The sequence below is a fragment of the Salvia hispanica genome, chromosome 1, assembly GCF_023119035.1.
Source record: "Salvia hispanica cultivar TCC Black 2014 chromosome 1, UniMelb_Shisp_WGS_1.0, whole genome shotgun sequence".
NCBI lineage: Eukaryota > Viridiplantae > Streptophyta > Magnoliopsida > Lamiales > Lamiaceae > Salvia > Salvia hispanica.
In genome coordinates, this window is record NC_062965.1 from 38,190,304 (window position 1) to 38,201,103 (window position 10,800).

The 10,800-nt window shown below is 43.7% G+C and overlaps 1 protein-coding gene across 1 annotated transcript; it reads right to left on the reverse strand.

Moving 5' to 3' along the window:
• Positions 1-5,982: 5,982 nt before the first annotated feature.
• LOC125196040 lies at positions 5,983-7,245 on the reverse strand. The gene has a single exon (XM_048094395.1). It carries the CDS (start codon positions 7,243-7,245, stop codon positions 5,983-5,985), a length of 1,263 nt encoding a protein of 420 aa, XP_047950352.1.
• Between the last annotated feature and the right edge of the window lie 3,555 nt (positions 7,246-10,800).

Genomic DNA, 10,800 nt, shown 5'->3' on the forward strand with positions numbered 1-10,800 from the left:
TAAATTATATGGTTGTCACGAAATATTTTATGGATATTGATCGGAAGTTGTATAAAAGAATAATCAACTTCACTAAAATCCTAAGCCATGCATGGGAAGAAATTGGAAAGTTGATTGAGATCTGTTTGAGAGAATGGGGAATAGAGAATTTGTTTTCAATCGTAGTTGATAATGCATCTTCTAATGATACTGTGATTGAATACTTGAAAAGGAGAATGAGAATTGATACAAATATGATGTTCGATGAGAAGTATTTGCATTTAAGATGTGCTTTCCATATACTTAACTTGATTGTTAAAGATGGTTTGAAAGAGATTAAATCTTCAATTAAGCCTATAAGGAATGCTGTTTTGTTTCTTTATTCTTTACCCGGAAGATTGAACAAACTTAGGGAGTTTGCTATACTAACTAAGTTTTCTAGTACATCAACAGTGCCCATAGATATGAAAACTAGGTGGAATTCTATCTATAAAATGCTTGATATTGCATTAAAGTACAGACTTGTGTTTGACAGAATGGCAGGAGAATGTGTTCCTTTGATAAAATACTTCTGTGAGAATGATGAAAAGGGTAAGGCGATGATGCTTCCAAGTGCAGAATATTGGGATAATGCAAAAGCTTTTGTACACTTTCTCAAAAGGTTCTATTATCTAACTTTACAACTAAGTGCATCAAAAACTCCTACGTCCCATATGATTTCACATTGTTTGCTTTACAAATTGATTCAAGGTTTTCCCATACCGTACTCTCGGTATGGGCATACCGCATACCATACTTAAAAGTACGGTATCGTGTTTTCACCGTACTTTCCAAAAACACCCTCCTGAAATCAGGTCATATTTTGATAGAATTCGGCAATTGTCTCATGAACCAAGTGTTTGCCTCCCCCTTAAGAGAGAAAAGAATGGCCTTAAGCCTATAGACTTGTCTCTTCTTAGAGACTTTGTGAGTATGTCAGCTGGATTGTGCAAGGTGTCAATCTTGACCACCTTCACTCTCTCATTCTCAATCTCATCTCGAATAAAATGTAGTCTCACATCTATGTGCTTACTCCTCTCATCGATATACTGATGTTTAGCTAAGCACATAGCTGAGCTACTGTCACAATGGACAACCATGGTCTTCTGATCATAACCAAAATCTGACGTAACACCCTGAATCCAAAAGCTTTCTTGCACACTGCTGTTGTTAATGCCATATATGCTGCCTCTATTGTTGACAAAAAAACAACACCCTGTAAGTCTGACTTCCAACTGACCATTGTACCAAACATTATGAACAAATAGCCAGTTTGAGACTTTCTGTTGTCTAGATTTGTAGCATAATTTGCATCATAGTAGCACAGCACAACTTCCTCACCCTTCTTATCACAACCATTGAACACAACCCCAGCTACTAGTGCTCTTCAAGTACCTAAGAATCCACTTAAGAGCATTCCAATGCCCTTTCCTAGTATCAGCCATGTATCTGCTAATAACTAGATAGCATGGGCTAGGTCTGGCCTAGTACAAATCATAGTGTACATTACACTTCCAACCATACTAGCATAAAGAATAGATTCCATCTCCTGTGCCTCTTGCTTAGATTTAGGAGCCTGCTCCTTAGATAGTTTAAAACTATGTGATAGATGTGTTGTAGCAACTTTAGCATTATCCACGTTGAACCTTTTTAGAACTTTCTCAATATAATCAGACTGAAATAGCCACAACCTCTTACAACCTCTGTCTCTCTGAATATTGATGCCAAGGATCTTCTTTGCCTCACCCAGAACCTTCATTTCAAAGCTAGACTTCAAATCTGCCTTGACTTTCTATATCTTAGCCATAGATGGTCCGACAAGGAACATATCATCTACATAAAGCAACAGATAGGATACTGAAGTGTTGCCTTTCTTCTTTATGTAGATACAATCATCAAACTTAGATCTTAGAAAACCAATCTTCACCATCTGCTCATCAAATATTTTGTTCCACTGCCTAGAACTTTGCTTTAGTCCATACATGCTCCTTCTTAGCAAACAGACCTTGCTTTCATGCCCAACCTTCACATAACCCTCAGGTTGATCCATGAAATTGTTTCCTCAAGATCACCATTGAGAAAAACAGTCTTAACATCAAGCTGCTGCAATTCCCAATCCATCTGATTCACCACAACAAGCAAGCTTCTGATAGAAGTGTGCTTCACAACAGGAGCAAACACCTCATTGAATTCCACATCTTTTTTTTATTGTGTAAAACCCCTAGCCACCAAACGAGCTTTGAGCTTGATTCTGTCTTTATCAGTAGTTTCAACCTTTATCAATGATACGCTCGCATTTTGAACTATTTTAAGGCCATTTTGTGGTCCGTTTTTAATGTCAAAGTTGCATTACATGTCCATTATTTGCATATTTTATCTATTTTGGTGTTTTGACATGTTTTGAGAGAAATGTGCATATTTGAGCCTAAAAAGAGAGTAAAAACGCGAGGTAGGAAATCTGGAGCTTCTCCGACGACCGCCGCAACACTTCTGGCGACCGCCAGCGCTCAGCGGTGACAAATACACGCCCGACGACCGCCGGGAAGTGCGTGGCGACCGCCACAAAGAGTCAAAAGCTTCTGGACTGCGTGCGGTGACCGTCGGCCAAGGTGCGGCGGCCCGCCACAAAAACACGGCGCGCGACAGCTGTCTTCAAACTCAATTTGCCGGCGATCCAGAAGTCCGATCGGGGCGTTCTACACACCATTCTCTTTGTCTTGAAAAGGGCTTCAAGATGGTACAAGAATCACTTCAATAGGAGTTCTCTGGAGAGAGAGTTATGGCTGTTATACAAAAGTCGCGCAAAACTGCCAGCTGCAGCAGCCTAGGCGGAAATTTGAAGAAGGAAATGAGATATTACCTTGTGAAGCCAAATCTTTTCCTTCTACTATGGGGAATGAAAATTATATCTTTCCTAATGCTTGGAGGAAACTTATTACCAAATTTAAATCCTTCTCAAGCTTATATATACCCCATAACCTCATTCATAGAATCCAACCCTTCCTTAGCCCCCAAAAGGGGAGCTTTCATAGCTCCTCCTCCAACCCTAATTCTTCATCATCTTTTTGCCAATTACTTCCATAGCATAAATTTGAGAGTTCTTCATTGTGCAAGGGGTTGGAAAAAGAAGCTAGAATATTAAGAACGACAAGGATTCAACCTACGGGTTTTATTTGCTTTAGTTTTATGTTCCAATCGTTTTCACTCCAATCTATGTTTTTAGCTTATTCAATTATGTCTAACTAAATTCATAGGATTCTTTGGATGTGTTAGTAACTTTTATTGGTTTATACAATTCCTTTTTCTATTTAATATCCGATTTATTTTTACTTTGTTTCTTCCCTAAGTAGTTTTGATGCTGCATGATTGAGTGGCACAATCTTGTATGATTTAATATAGCTTGCTTCATAACTGTGAGAGAGTTCTAGTGAGTTAGATTTACTTAGTAGATGCTACAATTAGCCTCCCTTAAAACGACACTGTTAATTGAGAGTGAGGACTTTTCAAGGATCTTAGGAGCTTTTTGGAGTTACGTGTTAGGATTGACAGCCCTAATGTTGTAATCAACGTTTGTATCGCATGAGCTTAAGCTAGGTGACTCGTCTTTTCAAAGTATAAACTGTGCTAGGGTATTGTAGTTGGAATTTGTATAACCATAATTGTGAACGCACATCCATGGAATTCTCTTATCTCTCATATTTTATCTTTGTGATTTAATTGCATTTAGTTGTTTGATTGCTTTTAATTGTTTTTACTTTCAAAAACCAAAACTTCTCTTGTTTCTCTAGATAGTATTTGACGCTTAGTACATAATAGCATGTTGCAATTATATTCCCCGTGTTCGATATCCCGGTACTAACCTTTAGCTATACTAGATCTACCATGTATACTTGCAGGTATTTTTAGTGCTAATAAAAAGTGCATCAAGTTTTTGGCGTCGTTGCCGAGGAATATTCTTGCTTTAAGCTGATATTGTAGAAAGGTTGATTATACTAATTTAGAGTGTAATATTATTTAATTTTATTTTGCTTTTGATTTTTTTTAGGTACTTGAGGAAAAGCAAGGAGCGCATCAATGACTTTGACCAGTTTTAGTATACTTCTGATATGGGCAGAGTCATGGGAGTACGAGAGCTTTGAAGACTTGATGAGTGGAATTTTAGAAAGAAGTAAGAAATGTGTAGAGGAGGTGTCTGAAAGCAAACATAAATTAGACACTGCTATGGAAGCTTTGACAACTTCAATGGAAACATGGGAAAAGTGGGAGAAGAAGCATGATTCCATACTTGAATTAAGTTCTCATATGCTCGACAAATTGGTAAAATCTTTCAAACCTTCTCTCTCTTTGATTTTTAATTCCTTGTATTGCTGACGAAACTAAATTCGATGAAGATCCACAATTAAGTCATGCATGGAGGGAAAGTAGAAGCAAAGCTAAAAAACCCAAATTGAGAAATCATCTGAGGTACAATCTGCGTGGATTCAATCTTTTGTATCCTTTGTCAAATTCTGTGTTTGCAAAATCTTCTGCTGCAACGCTTGATAAGCTCCGTAGAGCGTCGGTGAGATATAACGTTCCATGTTGATTTCTTTCTTGTTTTTGCTAATTTTCTAGTTTAGTATGTTTTTATTTTTTTTCTTCCCTAGAGCTGAAGTTTTCCTCCGTGGAACTAAAGCTAGTAGTTTTTACAAAAAAAAAAAAAAACTATTTACGTTTTTCTGTTTTAAAGTTTATTTTCGTTTTTTTTATATATATAAATTTTTTTTAAAAAAAAAAATATAATAATCTGGAGCAGGGTTGGCGGTCGTCGCGTTAATTGCGGCGGCCCGCCGAAAGAGGAACAGTAAGGACAGACCATCCACGACGGTCCGCTGAACTGCAGTCAGCGACTGCCGCAGCGTGTTTGACGCGAGATTTTCACAAAAGGTATGTTTCTTCCTTCCTTCTTTCATTTTTTTTCTTTGTAACCCTAGCATCCATTTTATCCCATCTCTTTACATTCTATTTCTCCACATTATTCACACACCCACACTCCAAATTCACATCACTCAATTAAATTCTTTGGATTCTACCAAATTGTTCTTGTGCTCAAATGTCAACTAACGCAAGGTACGTTCTTCTTGTAATTTCTGAGCTTTGATCTTGAATACTTTCATTGGATGATTTTGTTGTTGGTATATGTTTTGGTAGTTTACCATGTAGTTTGATGGGGGATGATATACTTTTTATATTTTGTTGGTGAATTTGTGAGTTGGATTTATTGGAATTGATCATTGTTGGGTGTGCTTGAATTAGCTTCTTGTTATGGATGAGATTTGAATACCCCGTTGATTTGATTGTTGATACGCATAGTTCATATTCATAGCATTGTGAGGCTATTTTATCTTGCATGACTTGTGTATATTCTTTTTCTTTTTTTTTTAATCAAACACCAAGCGGTGGAGGGTTCGTGGGTCCCTCATCCCTATATTCCAGAACTCAAGTTAAAACAATACTTGGCCACGACCAAAAGTGCCGTGTCGGGAAGAAACATGACAAACAGCCCTATCAACCTTTCTCAAGGACAAAAGAAAAGCAACACAAACTTGAGATTACCAAGGAAATATCACCATAAGAGTAAACGGGGGACAAGCTAGAGAAGCTCGACACCTACCTACTCTAAGGCGACCGCGAGGGAGCAGCAGCCGATTGTCATCACCGTGGTTTGAAGCTTAACCGTGATCCTCATCGCACACACGAATGTTAGGTACTCCCGTTTCTTCCAACCGAACGATGGCTTTTAGAAGTCTTGGGGTTGTTTGGGCATATTGAAGCGAGTGTATTCCTCAATCTCCAATCCCATTTTGGCTAGAAGATCCGCAGCTCTATTCCCTTCCCGGTGGATGAGTGAAATACGGTAATCTCCAAGTCTCCTATGCAAGGCCAGGTGAGCCATAGTTCGGCGAGCGTGGGCTGGGCCCCAGCTTAAACCCTTGGCTTAGCTGATTGCTTGGGCGCGTCCGATTCAACCCAAATTGGCTGGGCAAACTCTCTGGCCAAGGACATTCCATGATGCATGGCTAAGAGTTCAGCCTCCAAAGTTGATTGTGCATCTAAAGGGGTGGTGAAGGCGGCGACCAATCTTTCCAAGTGGTCGCGAACAATGCCTCCACCCCCTGCTCTCCTTGTTGATTCTACGAAAGCACCATTCGTGTTAAGTTTGATCCACGGGTGGTCCGGGGGGTTCAATTTCACCGCCAAAGCACGCGGTATGGGGTGCCTTTCTTCAGCACGGTTTGGGCTGCACACGCCAAGCTTGACATCCTTCCAATGCTTCGGCTTAATACTTCCATTGGCGATGCTGTTTCGAACAAACATTTGAACTTGCCAAATCGCATTGAACAGCTTGAACTGTGTCTCTTGATGGCGGCTCCTATTTCGTTCAGCCCAAAGGAACCACAAGATGAGGTATGGCATGGATCGACTCAAGTGTTTCTTACTTGTTTGATGAGTTCTTTGAGCCCACACTTCAAGCCTATCCGGGATAGTGTCATTGATGCGTAGCGGTGGAGAGGATCCTTCAAACCAGCCATCGAACTCTCTCCATACTCTCGAGGCCCCGCTGCCTTGAATGAAGAGGTGCTGGAGGGACTCCGTGCCGGGTCTAAGGGGGCAGCAAAGGCACTTAGACGCCAGCTCAATCTTGCGCCATTGGAGCTTGGTGTCAACTGGAATTCGATTCGACAGGAGTCTCCAAACAAAAATGTAAATGGACGAGGTGAGTCTGGCCTTCCAAATGTCATCAAGGCTAGGTACAATCGGCCTCTGTGTGCGGATAGTATCCCAAGTAGAGGACACCGAGAAATCGCCAAGACGGGATAAGGACCATCTTGGGACGTCCGGCCCCCCCAAAATGATTGGGGTATTCCTAATCATCATAATGATATGCTGAGGTAGGCCGGCCTGGTCTTGTAGCTGCTGTAGTTTGGGCTCGTCCCAAGTTTCTCCGTTCCTAATGAACTCCGAAACGAGGTTCCTAGGGCTGCCCCTCTCATCAAGGAATAGTTCTCTCAAGGTATTGTTGCCAATCCATATATCATCCCAGAAGTAAAGTTTTCCTTCCCCAACCAGCCATTGGATGTGCGGTTGCGCATAGGGTCTAGCTCTTAGAATCCTCCTCCAAGTTGGGCTGGCTCGGCTCGAGGCACCATGCATGAGCGGCGACGAGTTGGAGTAATATTTAACCATCAAATATCTTGCCCAGAGGGAGTTTTTCTCCCGGAATCACCACCACAATTTGATAGTGAAGGCTCGCAGTACCTCTTTGAAATTCCGTATTCCGAGCCCTCCTTCGGCAGTTGGGCGACAAATCTGGTCCCAAAAGAACCGAGCCATGAGCTGATCCAGTTGGTTAAGTGCGCTGATTGTTGGCTCGATGGCTTGGAAGATGTGGATCGGGACCGCTTCTAGGGTGCTTTTGATGAGCGTGAGCCGTCCCCCAAAGGACAGATGTCGGTGGGCCTACCCCGAGATCCTGTTGGTGATCTTTTCCTGAAGAAACATGAACATCTCTGTGCGTTTGGCGCCATGGTAGATAGGCACTCCCAAATAGGTACAAGGGAAAGAGCCCGGTGAGAAGCCTCCTTCCCGCTGAATAGAGTTGGACCATCCCACGTGCGCCTCCGCAATGTAAAAATTGCTTTTACCGAGATTAATCTGTTGACCCGAAACCGCTTCATACTCGTTGAGGCAAGATCTAAGTTGGCACAAGGCGGGTGTAGATGCTTGCGTAAAAATAATGATGTCATCGGCATAGGCAAGGTGGTTGATTTCCATGCACCGATGAGCCGCCTTGAATATCATATCTCTCTTGCCCAAAATAAGCTTATCTAGGGCTTTCGAGAGATATTCCGCTGCAATCACAAACAAAGCCGGGGAAATAGGGTCACCTTGTCTGAGCCCCCACGTGGATTTGAAGAAGCCCAAGGGGGCACCTTAATGAGGACTGAAAACCAACACGAGCCCACACATCTATCAATAAGGGACAACCAAGCTTCCGGGAAACCCATGCACCTAAGGACTTGAATAAGGAACGGCCATTGGACGCGATCGTAGGCCTTGGCCATATCAATTTTAATCGCAACATTTGGGACTGGAGAGCATCTGTGGAGTTCATGGAACATCTCTTGGGCAAGGAGGACATTGTCGTGGAGGAGCCGCCCTTTCACAAAACCACTTTGGTTAGGGGAGATAACCAAAGGAAGGAGGGGAGTGACTCTCGCTGTTAGGATCTTGGTGATGATTTTGTTGATGACGTTGCAAAGACTAATGGGTCGATAATCAGCCCAAGTCTCTGGGAGGGTTTTCTTTGGGATGAGGACAATGCTTGTCGCCGTGATGCTACGGGGCAAGAAGGCCCCGTTGAAGAACTGTTGTACTGCCGCAATAACATCCGATCCAATAATGCTCCAACAAGATTGATAGAAGGTAGCCGAAAAACCATCCGGACCAGGTGTGCTATCCCCCGAAATATCAAAGATCGCTCTCTTCACTTCATCCGCATCCGGGGGCTCGGAGAGGCCTCGAGCTGGGCCGAATGGGGAAGTGGCTGTATGAGAGTCGGGTCCAACTTGGCAAGGGCTGGAGCATCCGGGGCAAGGAGGTTTGTAAAGAAATCAACCGCAGAGCTTTTAATCTCCAAATCATTTGTCAGCTCTCGCCCGTTCACCTGGATTTTATGGATGCGAAGCCGAACCCTTTATTGCTTCACCCAGCTTTGATAAAATCTAGTGTTTTTGTTACCCTCCGCAAGCCATTTCATGGCTACTTTTTGTCGCCAGAAATCCTCTTCCATCTTTAGGCATAGATGGTAGCAATAGCTTTGTTGATCGTTGTCCTGTTTGTGGGCGAGGGGTCAGCTTCAAAACTAGCCTGGGCTGCCGTGAATGTTGGCGTGAATGTTGCCAAACACCTCTCTATTCCACCGCTTGAGGGTCTTTTTCACTCTGGCAAGTTTGATTTGGAGACCAAGAAGACCATGCGCTCCCGAGGGTTGTACCCACGCCTCCCGAACCAAATCCAAAAAGCCCTCATGTCGTGTCCACATATTTTGAAATCGGAAGGCATTTCTCGTGGACGTGGTGTTCGCCAATTTGCAACGAACGAGAACCGGCCCATGATCCGAGGATACCCGAGGCAGGTTTGTCACCCTTGAGGCCTCAAAAGTCCTAGCCCACATCTCACTAGCCAAGACCCTATCCAACCTCTCGAACAGTCCAGTCTTAGCCCAAGTATACTCCGAGCCATCAAAGCCCGAATCCAGAAGTCTGCAATCCTCAATAGTTTCCGCAAAGTCAACCATTTCAGCCTGCCGGTTGGTATCGCTACCAGCCCTATCACCCGGGATTAAGATGGTGTTGAAATCCCCCCTGATCATCCACGGTGACCCATCTAAGCTGTTTGAAAGTTCCCTCATTTTATCCCATAGCAAGTACCTTTCTGCCCTGGCGCACTTGGCATAGACGGCCGAGATGGCAATATGTGTAGCTAGCCGAGGAGATGAGAATCGGCCATGTAGGATCTGCTCCGAATCATCCTCAACTACAAAATCCACCCCTTCTTCCACAAAAATCTAGATCTTTCCGTTGGTGTTGGAGCCTTTGAAGACCAGCCCCAAAGCCTTTGAGTATCGTTCCGGGTTGGGGAGTATGAGCGGTTCCATTATTGCAAGAAAGCCAACATTGTAATTTTTAATTAGTCGTTTAAGGACGTTTTGGGTAGGTGCATTAGCGATTCCCTTAACGTTCCAAAACAAGAAATTGAACGACATAAATTAACAGGGTGGGTTCGTACCCGGAGAGGAAGAGGCCCTCCCCTTGGAATTTGGTGACTTGAAGTCCATTCCCCTCTTCAATGCGCAAGGGGGTGCTAGCGTTTGCTTCGTACGAAGGCTGCGCGTCCATCTCCGAGGCTCCACTCTCCCCATAGCCATCAACGTCAAATTCACAATTTGCCATGAGAGAGTAGTATTGGTTGAAGCTCATGTAGTTCCCTTGTGCTGAGTTGCCGCGGCCCCCTGCCGATGAGTGACAACCAGCCCCTCTTGAACCACCTCGAGCATTATGTAGCGTCCCTCGGCGGCCAATGTGGTATCCTCTTATAGTACTAGTGTAGCCACTCTCTTGCGGGATGGTGGCTAGATCCAGGTCCAGAACCATGCTCGTGGGATGTCCCGGAGCTACGCACCCATCTCTCCCACCTCGCCCATCTTTAGTCCGAGACGTCCCACCATGTGTACCCGAAGAGCCGCCCATGATGTCGGGGCCCAGCCACTCTGCGTTGTTACCTCCCTTCCCTTTGATCCCGGGGTTAGGGGGATCCCCGGATTCTTCCCTTACCACAATACTCATGTCATTCCTCGGCATTCCATTCCCTTGATTCTTCTTGTGATGTTCCCTTTCATTTTCTCTTGGTTTTTGGTACGATTGATCTTGTTTTCCTTTCCCGCTTTGGCCCCCATATTGTTTTTGTCTTGGAGTTGCCTTGTTATAGTCCCTCTTCTCCGGCCTTTCCATTTTGCCCGATGCATAGCACACTTCACTTGTATTCCCCACATGCTTGCATTCCCGACAATAAGCCGGGATCTTACCCCATCTGACTTGATGCATCGTCTCACGGCCATAAATGTCGAGGATGATCTCCTCCGGGGGTGGCTTTGTGATGTCAATTTCAATACAAATACGTGCGAATGATAGCCTTGTTTTGTCAGCCGTGGCACGGTCAACTTGAATCGGCGTGCCAAGA